Raw genomic sequence first — 12469 nt, 5'->3', positions numbered from 1 at the left:
GTGATTAAGCATATAGGCTTTGGGGTCAGGTAGACTGGTTCAAATCTCAGTTTCAGAACTCATTAGCTAAGCGACCTTGGGGAACCATCCTAACCTTTCTGACTTCAGTTTCCTCATTTTTAAAATGGCAATAATAAATTGTTAGGTTGTTTAGATTAAATGAGATAATGCATAGAAAGTACCTGACACGTTTATGGACAACCTTAATGATAGCAATTACTATTATTGTTTTACGTCATCATTAATATTACATGAAAGAGCTTTGAACTATAAAGGGATTACTATTAATATACTAGCTTTTGGAAGAACTTCACTGGTCCTTTGGCAAGGATTTCTGCACTTGGGACTCCGGGATGTTCACCCTGCTCCTTCCTCTCTTATCCCCAGCTCTCCCCCCCAACCCCACCATCATGAGAAACATCTTCAAGAGGAACCAGGAGCCCATTGTGGCTCCTGCCACCACCACCGCCACAATGCCATTTGGCCCCGTAGACAACTCCACTGAGAGTGGGGGTGCTGGAGAGAGCAAGGAGGACATGTTTGCCAAGCTGAAGGAGAAGTTCTTTAATGAGATCAAGAAGATTCCCTGTGAGTGGACCCTGGTGGCCGAAAGGGTGGGCAAGACTAGAGTCTGGGAATGGTTGTGTGGGCAGGGCAGGGTTTGTCCAAGTCTGGGGTGGGGGGACCAGTGGGATGTGGTTGGCTGGGTTCTTTCTTACAGCTTAGATTTCAGGCTGGATTCTTTGGGGATCCCCTTCAGAAAGGGAGGAGATGTGGTTTGGCATTAATGAAGGGAACAATGGGTGTATGCGCCCCCAACCTTCAAGAGGAAAAGGAAGTTCTTATAACTTAGAAAACAGTCAAAAGAAGATAAAACCAAAGGAAGATGAAAAATTATGAAACAGAAATCACTATTCAGGTTTTCCAGTAACAGTTTAAAATTACTTTATTTTGGAAAGATAAGAAATAAAAGCTCCCATTGTTTTCTGAATTTCTCACAAAAGCTGTATAGGAGACCTAGAGGTCAATCTTCAGGTGGGAGGTAGTGCTTCAGAACCACGGAGAGCAGCCCATCCCCAAACACTTGAGTTATGCAAAGCTAAGTCTTCTAGGTCCAGGCTAAACCTAGTTTGGTCCTTGTGTCTCTGGGTCATCCCTCTCGTGACTGGGTGCATGAGGTAGGGTCAAGGGGGCTCTTTCTACAGCTAGGTCTGATAAGGACTGTTCCACCCTGTCCAGCATGGCCAGTTTTCCATAGATCAAACTAGTCAACACCCAGTAGAGTCAAACTGATGTTCTTCTACATATGTACCTGATTGCCACCCCTCAGTTAACAGGCTGTATCTCCAAAGACAGTAGGCTAAGGAACATGCATGAGATCTTAATGAAAAGGCATGCAAAGTGTCTGTAATGTACATGCAAGTCACTATGAGTGTGTGGTTAAAACATATCAAGGAGTGTGGCCATTGAGGATCATAGTCTCGCCCCATTTTTGGCAATGTGCTGGGGTCAGGATTGGGAAGACAGGCACTGCTGACTCCTGGGTTCTTCTCTGTGTGGGCAGTACCACCCTGGGCGCTGATCGCCATTGCTGTGGTGGCTGGCCTCCTCCTCCTCACCTGCTGCTTCTGCATCTGCAAGAAGTGCTGCTGCAAGAAGAAGAAGAACAAGAAGGAGAAGGGCAAAGGCATGAAGAACGCCATGAACATGAGGGACATGAAAGGGGGTCAGGTAGGACACCTGTGGGCAGAGGGGGGTGCTGGGAGAGCGCTTCCCAGGCCTTCCTGATGGTAAAGGGTGAAACAAAGGCTTCTGGGTTTCTACAGCTAAACTGGCCCCTTTCTTAAAACAAGGTGGCTCCCCTTTTCCAAGCTTCACATGAAGAGATGCCTCAGGCAGCCCTATTGTCACGTCTCTAGTATAACATCATCTGTAGGTTGGCTGGTGGGAAGGTGGGATTTGCATGCTAGCATGAATGTGTCCTTCAAAAGACAGAGGAAGAAGGCGGTGTTGACCCCAAAGAGGCTATTGGGGAAAAATGTTAGAGAAAGAGGCAACTCCCCAGGAAGACACCACCTGGGTAGTCCTGTGTTCTTCTGTCAGAAGGGGTGGGGTGGGGAATAGACAGAAGCAGAAGAATGATCTTGAGACACCAAGACAGGGCCAACCTGATTCATCTCTAATCACATAATTCAGTTATTTAACTCTGTCTGAGTCTGGTCAGCCTGGAAAGGTCCCTTGACAGACCAAAGTTTCTCCTTTTAAGTTTACAAAGTTCCTTGTGTGCCCCATGTTTGTTTTGGGAGTTACTGGGAGAAATCTCTTCCCTGAGGAAACAATATGGAGGGTGGAAGGTAGGGCCTGATCTCGAGAAGGAATGGGCCAGGGATCAAAATGGCCTGTGAGTGTTTGCATGTTTATACACATGTATGTATATGTGTGTGTATGTGTGCCCAAAAGAAAGCTACAGTGTGTGTGTATGTGTGTGTGGGGGGGGGAGGGTTTCCAAGTATTACCTGGGTACAGCCCCACCTGGTCTTACCAAGTGGCTGCAACTTGAGGGGCTGGTCTGAGCTTCAGGACTTTTTCTTACATCACTTTTTCCCTTCTCTTCCCACCTCTGTGGACTCACCCTTCTGTCTGCCTGGATGGAACGCCTGGTATGTCTCGCCCAGGGTGGGTGGGGTCTGAGCTGGGGAAGGTACTGGGGAGTAGGCTAATAAGGGAAGCAGTTCCCACAGCTTGAGAAGTGTAAAGCATTTGGAGTAGTTGCTGGCAAATGGTACTGTGCCCATGGGGAGGAAAGGTGCATACCAAATACCATGGGCATGTCTTTCCAGCCCAGGGCTGGGGTCCTAGGGGCTCAGGGGAGGCCCCGGAGGAACAGACGGAGGGTTCTGATGGGCTGTGGGGAAGCAGAGTCCTCTGGATAGTGCTTCGCCCTGTCCCTTAGCCCCACACCCAGCTCTGAGTCAGGGGCTGGCCCAAAGGGCGGGCTTCCACTGCTCCAGTGGCAAGCCAGCCTGCTCAGTTCTCCCCCATAATGTATGCCTCCCCTCCCCCAGCCTCCACAGGATGATGACGACGCAGAGGGAGGCCTGACTGAGGGAGAAGGTGAAGGAGAGGAGGAGAAAGAGCCGGAGAACCTGGGCAAACTGCAGTTTTCCCTGGACTATGATTTCCAGGCCAACCAAGTATGTGGGGCTGGGTTTGGGGTGAGGTAGGGAAGGAGGGAGAGGGCTGGGAGTTGGATGGGAGGGTTGGAAAATCCAGCCCCCCAGGCATGCGGCCATTACTCCTTTCCACGGAGTGGGCCAGGTGGACACCATAGGACATATATCCCTAGACTAATCCTGGCTTGGCTACCAGCCTGTTCTAGGGAAGGTGTCAGCCCAGGCTGATCCTGCTATTAACCTGCCCAGCAACCCTGGGCTAATCAGTTGCCCTTTCAACTCCAGGTTCCCCATATGTCACTGTGAATTCCTGGGATGGCGATCCTGGGGAGGGGTTGGTGGGTGCTGGGTCTAGGGCCATCCTGAGACTAAGGCCTTCTCCCTCCTCTTTCCACAGCTCACAGTGGGTGTTCTGCAGGCTGCGGAACTGCCTGCCCTAGACATGGGAGGCACCTCCGACCCTTATGTCAAAGTCTTCCTCCTTCCAGACAAGAAGAAGAAATACGAGACCAAAGTCCATCGGAAGACCCTGAACCCTGCCTTCAACGAAACCTTCACCTTCAAGGTGACGATACCAGCTCCCTCCCTGACCCCACTTCCACCCTGAGTTCTGCATACCTTTCCTCCATCCTTAGCTGTGGCTGAGGCCCCTGGGACCAGCTCAGTCTGGAACAATGGCAGGGTGTCCACCTACACATAAGGTCCCTCCCTACCCAGCCTCTTTGCAGCATCAGGACCCCTCCTGTCCTGCCCTTGCACTCTGCTCCCCGTGCCTGGATCTTCTCTGTCTACAGACTCCCTGGGAGCCCTAGGCCAGTTGGGATGGAGGCCAGGCCCAGGGACTGCCCACAGTGCCCCCTGGAGTTTCAGGAGTTGCTCTGACCCCTCTCTGCCCCTGACTGTGCCCTGCAGGTGCCGTACCAAGAGCTGGGGGGCAAAACCCTGGTGATGGCTATCTATGACTTTGACCGCTTCTCCAAACATGACATCATCGGAGAGGTGAAGGTGCCCATGAACACGGTAGACCTCGGCCAGCCCATCGAGGAGTGGAGGGACTTGCAAGGCGGAGAGAAGGAGGAGGTGAGGGCAGAGAGCAGACACTGTCATGACACAGTAGTAAGAGGTGGGCTTTAGAGCCAGGCAAGCTGGTTTAGGATCCCAGCTCCACACTTCCTAGCTGTGCGACCCTGGGCAAGTTGCTTAATCTCTTTGGATCCAAATTTTTCTCTCTTTACAGATGAGGATTAACTGGTTATGTAAAGCACCCAGCGCAGTGTCTGCATTAGTTGGCACTTGAATAAATGAAAGCACCATTATTGTTACTCCAAAGGTTCTGCTATCACCTAGGGCAAGTGAGTCGTGACTGTGCCTCAGTTTACCTACAAGGAAAGCCCACTTTTGTTCTGAAGGACTCTTGGCATGGGAGCCTGTCCCCCCAGCAACTGATACAGTGTTTATTCATTCACCAAATCTTTATTGAGCACCTATTGTTGTTGTCGTGTGCATTAAGTTGATTCTGACTCATGCTGACCCTGTAGGGCTGAGTAGAATTGCCCCTTGGGGCTTCCTAGGCTGTAACCTTTATGGGAGCAGATTGCCAGATCTTTCCTCTCAAGGAGCTGCTGGTGGGTTTGAACCTCAGACCTTTCAGTTAGCAGCCAAGCACTTAGCCGTTGCTCCCCCAGGGTTCCATACTGAGCACCTACTGTGTGCAAAAAGTTCCATTGTAGCCACTGTGCCCTGCCAGGCATCAGTCATTGGTACCTAGCCAAGTGCCTGTAGTGTGCCTGGCACGGCACTAGGCAGTGATGGAGAGCCTAGAAGAGGTGCTTACTGAGACATACGTCCTTACTTTGGGGCTCACGCTGTGGCTGGGAGGGAGGCAGGGCCAGCACACTTGAGCCAAGGCACCTGGTCAGCGTTGGCCTGGTGGTCCTGACTCTGCAAAGATTTGACTCAGGCAGAGCGGTGTTGAGAGAGGGTCTAAGAACCAGGAGTCCTGGGTCCACATCCATCCCCCAGTGTGTGTGTGTGACTTTGACCAAATCATCCTTCTCTCTGAACCTCGGGTTCTCACTTCTCAAACAGAATCCTAGCCAAATGACATAATGCATGTGAAAATATTTTATAAAATGTAAGGTGCTTTTGACTGCTGTTATTGTTATCACTGTTTATGTTGTTGGAAATACTGATACCAGATACTGAGATTATCTATCAGAGAGGTTGGAACTAAAAAAAAAAAAAAATCCTTGTCCTGTCCACATGAAAGAGTTGAGGTGCAATGGCAGAAGAGAAAGAACACGGAAGTGCTTTGAAAACCACGACTCACTCTACCGATGGAGGGGTAAACAGGGAGAGCTTACTGAGCAGCGGACTCAGGGGAGGGAGGCTCCTGAGGTAGCCACGCTTAGTCTCCCAGAAACCAGCCAAGCTAACCAGCTCCTTGCCCTCAAGCAGGTTCTGTCCCATGGTGACCCCATGTGTTACAGAGTAAACGGACTGGTAGCTTTTACTGAGCTCCGTAGGATGTTCTTGGCTGTAATCTTTACAGAAGCAGATTACCAGACCTTTCTTCTGTGGCACCACTGACCTATGGATGAGTAGCCAAGTGCAAACCATCTGAGCCACCCAGGGACCTTTCAGTTTCCCAGAGACCTTGGAAATGAAGACTTGGTTCCACGACCACTCCTCCCCCTTTCCACTATCCCAGGCCTCACTGTCCTGGGGCAGGTCAGGGGGTAGAAGCCCTAACATGCCCCACGTTGCCTTCAGATCCCCATAGGGTACTCAGTCATCCCCACTATGGCAGCCTGTTCTGTTCCCCTCCTTTCTGAACCCTTAGCCCAGGGCCCCAGGCTCCAGTTGGGCTGCCCAGTCAGTCTCAGGGGCTTTGTTGAGCGGCAGCAGAAGGCACTGAGCTCAAAGGGGAAAGACCTTCTTGGCCATCACAGATGTGAGGCTGGTGACTGAGGGAGGTGGGAACAAACCATTGCCTTGCTAGTAAGGGCAACATGGGGTCGGAACAGGCTAGAGGAAGTGGGGTGCCTGAGATGACCCTGAGTCCTCTCCCCCCATGGACAGCCAGAGAAGCTGGGAGACATCTGCACCTCCCTGCGCTACGTGCCCACAGCTGGGAAGCTCACCGTGTGCATCCTGGAGGCCAAGAACCTGAAGAAGATGGATGTCGGGGGCCTTTCAGGTGCGTGCAGAGCTTCGGGCTACCATTGGGTGGCACCATCGAGCCAGCCACCAGCTAGAGCCTTCGGTGTTTGCACATTAGAAGGAAAGCTGTTCTGGATGTCTCTGACCAGCTGTGGGCCCCCAAAGTAGGATGTGGAGCAGAGGGATCTGGCTTCTCAGCCCCTCCCTTTCTCTGAGGGTCCTCTGCCCCCTTTTGGAGCTGTCTTCCCAGGCTCTCCTGCCTTGTCCTCTGGGTCATGAGGAAAGTATCAGATATATGTCATCCCCCAGGGGACGGCTGTAGGAAGCGGGCAGGGCTTAACCCAAAGCATGCCCTTCCAGTCCTGACGCCACAATCGGGGCACATGGGGAGGAACTTTTTGAGGAAAGGCTCTTGGCTCTGCTGGCTATGCCCAGAAAGAGGACTCCAGGGTTGTGCTCCAGGTTTCAGGTGTACTGACGGTGACTGGGGCTGGCCCACAGCACAGGTTTCTTGTGGGAAGGTAGAGAATCAGCCCCATACCTGGCTTTGACCAGCAGGTCTCCATGCTCATCCCAGCTCTGCCACTGACTCTGTTGGCCTTGGGCAGGTCACTTCCTTTCTTTGGGTCCCAGTTTGTCATCTGCGAGGTTAGGGAGATCGGATTGGATCAGGGGATGGTGTATGTGTGTCACGCTTTTAGCACACCTCTGTCCACTGCCTCTGACAGACATCACCAAACCACCACACTCTCTCAGGAGACCTTACTTAGACTCAGGAATTTTCCCAACATAAGGCTCCAGGCAGCCACAACCCGTCCATCAGAGTTGATGCTTAAGGTGAAACCTTTTTGCCATCCCTGGACGAGATGATGGCCCTGATGTCTCCTGGGCTTGATGTCCTAAGACTCGGGGCCCTCTGAGGGCCAGGCCTCAGCAGGGTCTCAGCAAGGTGGAATGGTGGAGGGCTAATGGGAACCTTCCTGGGTGGGGTTCTCCCTCTGCAGATCCCTATGTGAAGATCCACCTGATGCAGAATGGTAAGAGGCTCAAGAAGAAGAAGACCACAGTGAAGAAGAAGACCCTGAACCCATACTTTAATGAGTCCTTCAGCTTTGAGATTCCCTTTGAGCAGATTCAGGTGCTCCAGCCCCTGGGTTGTAGCTATGGTACAGGGGTGAGGGAGGCAAGCATGTTTGGGGGAGGCGGGTGATGAGGAAGAGCCTTGCTCAGGTGGGGGAAGGCTCTGGGTCTAATGGTGCTGTGGAGGGGCCACCTCCCAAGTGGCCTCTTCCAGAGTCCCACTTTCTACAGAGATGAATGTGAACTAATTCAAAAAAATCCATGAAGCATTCCTTTAGGACTTTGAGGTACATGGTAGAGCACACGGGTGGGTGAAGATGTATCACAGGCACCAGTGAGGGTGGGAGCTGGTGTGAGGAGGTGGGAATGGCCTCCTTCACCCTACTCCAGCCCTTCCCGATTGGGCCATCCCTGCCCCACTTCTGTTGGAGTAGGCAGGCTGCTACCATTTTACCCTCTGACTCCCTTTGTCTTATCTCTCTCTCTTTTTTTTAATTATTTTATTGTGGTAAAATATATATAGCATAAAATTTGCCATTTTAACCTTTTATAAGTGTACAATTCAGTAACATTAATTACATTCACAATGTTGTGCAGCCATCTCCACCATCTGTTCCAAAACTTTTTCATCACCCCAAACAGAAACTGCACCCATTAAGCAATGACCCCGCATTCACCCCTCCTCCAGTCCCTGGTAACCGGTACTCTACTTTCTGTCTCGTGAATTGACCTGTTCTAGATAACCCAGTGCCGTAGTGACCCTAAAAGACAGAGTAGAACTATTCTATTCTAGATACTTCATATAAATAGAATCAAGCAATGTTTGTCCTTTGTGTCCGGTTTATTCCGCTCAGCATAATGTTTTTAAGGTTCACCCATGTTGTAGCAGGTATTAGACTTGCATTTCTTTTTACGGCTGAAAAATATTCCATTGTAGGTATATACCACATTTTATTTATCCATTCATCTCTTGATGCACACTTGGTGGTTTCTAGCATCTGGCTATTGTGAACAAGCTGCAGTGAACACTGGTGTACAAGTATCTGTTTGAGTCCCTGCTTTCAAGTCCCTTGGGTATATACCTGGGAGTAGAGTTACTGGGTTCTATGATAGTTTTATGTTTAACTTTTTGAGGAACTTCCAAACCCTTTCCCACAGTGGCTGCACCATTTTACATGCCCACCAGCAATGGATGAGGGTTCCAATTTCTCCACATCCTCACCAACACTTCTTATTTTCTAATTTTTTGATAATAGACATCCTGTTTGGTGTGAAGTGGTATCTTGTGGTTTTGAAGTTTGCATTTCCGTAATGACTACTGATGTTGAGCACCTTTTCATCTGCTTATTGGCCAGTTGTATATCTTCTTTGGAGAAATGTCTGTTCAAGTTCCTGCCTCATTTTTTAATTGAGTTGTCTTTTTGTTGTTGAGCTGTAGTTCTTTTCTGTAGTTCCATTCTGGATATTAAGCCCTATTAATATTTGCAAATATTTCTCCTATTCTGTAAGTTGTCATTTAAATTTCTTAATAATGTCCTTTGATGCACACTTCTTTTTTGGTTTCATATTTCTTACTTAGCCCAATTGTACTTTAGATGAAGGTTTACAGAACGAACTAGTTCTCATTAAACAGTTAGTACACATATTGTTTTATGACATTGGTTAACAACCCCACGACATGTCAACACTCTCTCTTCTCAACCTTGGGTTCCCTATTACCAGCTTTCCTGTTCCCTCCTGCCTTCTAGTCCTTGCCCCAGGGCTGGTGTGCCCCTTTAGTCTTGTTGTGTTTTATGGGTGTGTCCAACCTTTGGCTGAAGGGTGAACCTCAGGAGTCATTTTATTACTGAGCTGAAAGGGTGTCTGGGAGCCATACTCTCAGGGTTTCTCCAGTCTCTGTCGGGCCAGCAAGTCTGCCCTTTCTTTCTGAGTTAGAATTTTGTTCTACATTTTTCTCCAGCTCTGTCCGGGACCCTATATTGTGATCCTTGTCAGAGTAGTCAGTGATGGTAGCCCAACACCATCTAGTTGCACTGGACTCAGTCTGGTGGAGGCGATGGTAGATGTGGTCCATTAGTCCTTTGGACTAATCTTGCCCTTGTATCTTTAGTTTTCGTCATTCCTCCTTGCTCCCGAAGGGGTGAGACCAGTGGAATATCCTGGATGGCTGCTCACAGGCTCTTTAGACCCCAGACACTACTCACCAAAGTAGAATGTAGAACATTTTCTTTATCAAACATGTTATGCCAATTGAGCTAGATGTTCCCTGAGACCATGGTCCCCAAAGCCCTCAGCCCAGCAATTCCATCCCTCAGGGAGTTTGGCTGTGTCTATGGAGCTTCCATGACCTTGCCTTGTACAAGTTGTGCTGGCTTGCCCAGTATTGTGCACTGTCTTACCCTTCACCAAAGTTACCAGTTATCTATTATCTATTTAGTGTTTTTCTTTGTTTTAATTTTGATGAAGTCTAATTTATCTACTTTTGTTGCTTATAGTTTTGGTGTCATATCTATGTCTGTCCTCTTTTCCCTCTGTCTTTCCCTTCTCTGCTCCCTCTTTCTTTTCCTTCCTTTCTTCCCACCAGCCAGTGCTGTAAGTGTTTGAGACGATGCCTCTTTTTCACTATTTCTGGGCAGGAATGGGACCTGGACATGGTAGGACAAGAGCCCCACCTACCCTTTCTGGGAGTCAGAATGGGCCAGGACCTTGGAGTCCTTGTCCCTCCCTCTTTATAAGGAGCTGCTACCTCCTCTCTCCAGGAGGGTCGAGGGGCAGGGGTACCAAGGGACTCTTCAGAGTCGGTGATGTCCTCTCTGGAAGTTCTTCAAGGGAACAATGAACAGCTTGGCAATGATCTTAGAACAAAGTGGAGAACTTGAGAGATATAAAGTATACTGGCCCAAGCAACTCGAATTCAGCACGCCCAGAGCCAGTATAATGAGCTTCTCCACACCTTCCCTCCCAGCCAAAACTGCTCCTTTTGGATTCTTCATTTTCCGTGAATGGCCTCACCATCTACCCAGCTGCCTAACCTGGAAACCTAGGAATCATCTTAGACCTCTCCTTCTCCCAGACGCCCTTTTTCCTTTCTCATTTATCCAAAATACTGAACATTTCCTAAGGCTAGGCACTCCCTAGGTGCTAGAGAAACAAATGTAAAGAAGACACAGTTCTTGCCCTCAAGGAACTCACAGGCAGGAGGGGTCCAGTCAGCAGGCCCTTCAAACAGTGTGAGAGCAGCTTCAATGTGCATAAACACAGATGGCTGTGAGGTACTCGGGTGGCTTCCCAGAGAAAGCCTGGTCCTAAAGGCTCAGTCTGAGTTGGCTGGGCTCAGGAGAGAGAATAGCATTCACCTTCCCCTCAAGAAACCCAACCAGTCATCCAGCCCTCTTGATTCTCATCCCTAGACACCTCTCCAATCTGACTTCTCCCCATCCCCAATGCCACTGCCTTGGTTCAGGTATTCAATATCTACCCTCCCAGGCCCACTGGCAGTCCCCCACTGAGTCTCTCTGACACCAGTCCCATTCCTCCTCCAGTAAGTCTTCCACCTCAATGCCAGGGTTTTCGTTCTAAAATATCTGTGTCACTCTTTCTCTTAAGTCTTCAGAAGCTCCTATGCTTTGCCTGTAGCATAAAATGCAAACTCCTTAGCTGGCCGAACCCATCCTACTGATTTCATTTCCTGCCTCTTCGGTTCTTGCTGTGCATCTCAGCAACTCTGAACTTGTTCTGTTTCCCAACACTAAATGCGCTCTCATGTCTCTATACCTCCACCCAGGCTAACCTTCTCTTCTGGAATCCTCCCCTTCCTTCTTTTCTCCTATCTGGAGAAATCCTCAGCCTTCATGTTTTAGTTCAGTCTGTCCTCACCCCAGCAGGATTGTCACCTCCTCTGAATGTCTATAGTACCTTGTGCTTACCTCTCTAGCATTATCACTTTGTGTTGTAAGTTTTTGATAATGTGTCTGTTGACCTCATTAGAGGTGAAGTTCATCTTTTAACCACCCCCCCGCCCGGTGCTTAGCACAGTGCCTGGCCCACAACACTTGCTCAATAAATACCTCTTTGTAGAAACAGAGATTGCCTCTAAACCGTGTGGCCTCTGTCTCCATGTAAGTTCAGTTTATGATGGAAGCCAGAGATGAAAGCAAGGGGCCCTGGAAGGGCTCTCCTGCTCAAGCACTCGGAGATAGGTTGATGGAGGGGGAGAAGGTCGGCCATGGGATTCCACCTCTTAGCCTACCAACTCCGTCCCTCCTTTGCTTTCCCTGCAGAAAGTCCAGGTAGTGGTCACTGTGCTGGACTATGACAAGCTGGGCAAGAATGAAGCCATTGGCAAGATCTTTGTGGGCAGCAATGCCACAGGCACCGAGCTGCGGCACTGGTCCGACATGCTGGCCAACCCCCGGAGGCCCATCGCTCAGTGGCACTCACTAAAGCCCGAGGAGGAGGTGGATGCACTTCTGGGCAAGAACAAGTAGGCAGCAGCGGCTGGGACCCCGCTCCCTTCACAGACACTGACGAGATCCAGAGCTATCAATACCTCAGTTATGCAACCTTAGAGGTTTTTGTTTGTTTGTGATTGTGTTCTTGTTTTTTCTTCCCTTTTCTCTTTTAAAAGACCAACTTCCCTCTGATGGCTGTGTGGGGAGAGTCCCCTAAGAGGTGAGAGAGAAGCTTGGCTCTTTTCATCGTCCCAGGAGCTGCCCTTGCTGCCTGCCCTGTCATTTACCCCTCACTCTTTCAAAGTTTCACTTACACCTCACCCTGAGTGAGGCCCTCTTCTGAAAGAAAGTTGCAACACTTCCTGTTTTTCGAATGTTCTGGACCAACAAAATGGCAGCACCTCCTGTTTCCTGACAGGGAAGGCAACACAGTGGCCAATGATCCTTGTGTGTGTGTGTGTGTGTGTGTGTGTGTGTATGTGTGCGTGTGTTGCTTTGAGCATCTCTCTTCATTTCCGGAATGAGCCACGGACAGTGAAGTTGTGTGGGGAGAGACGGCTCTTCGGGAACCCTGAACTGAAGAAAGTCCACTGTCTTAAGTGG

At 49.6% G+C, this 12469-nt stretch overlaps 1 protein-coding gene across 2 annotated transcripts; it reads left to right on the top strand.

Moving 5' to 3' along the window:
* Nucleotides 1-407: 407 nt before the first annotated feature.
* Nucleotides 408-11902, top strand: SYT2 (synaptotagmin 2). 2 transcript variants are annotated; one of them, XM_049858069.1, is made up of 8 exons: nucleotides 408-588; nucleotides 1565-1731; nucleotides 3075-3194; nucleotides 3571-3738; nucleotides 4086-4253; nucleotides 6255-6372; nucleotides 7340-7473; nucleotides 11696-11902. In XM_049858069.1, exons 1-8 carry the CDS (start codon nucleotides 411-413, stop codon nucleotides 11900-11902), a joined length of 1260 nt encoding a protein of 419 aa, XP_049714026.1. In that variant the 5' UTR covers nucleotides 408-410. The 2 variants fall into 2 exon arrangements, with proteins under 2 accessions (XP_049714026.1, XP_049714025.1); XM_049858068.1 differs by having other exon boundaries at nucleotides 3066-3194.
* The last annotated feature ends 567 nt before the right edge of the window (nucleotides 11903-12469 follow it).

The sequence above is a fragment of the Elephas maximus genome, chromosome 18 (assembly GCF_024166365.1).
Source record: "Elephas maximus indicus isolate mEleMax1 chromosome 18, mEleMax1 primary haplotype, whole genome shotgun sequence".
In the NCBI taxonomy this organism is placed as follows: Eukaryota; Metazoa; Chordata; class Mammalia; order Proboscidea; family Elephantidae; genus Elephas; species Elephas maximus.
This window is presented reverse-complemented; position numbering and strand designations above follow the sequence as displayed.

Coding starts and splice junctions, on each gene's coding strand:
- SYT2 (XM_049858068.1), top strand. CDS start 411: ATGAGAAACATCTTCAAGAGGAACCAGGAGCCCATTGTGGCTCCTGCC. Junction 1,732..3,065: donor GGGACATGAAAGGGGGTCAG/GTAGGACACCTG, acceptor CCCCTCCCCCAG/CCTCCACAGGATGATGACGA. Junction 7,474..11,695: donor TTCCCTTTGAGCAGATTCAG/GTGCTCCAGCCC, acceptor CTTTCCCTGCAG/AAAGTCCAGGTAGTGGTCAC.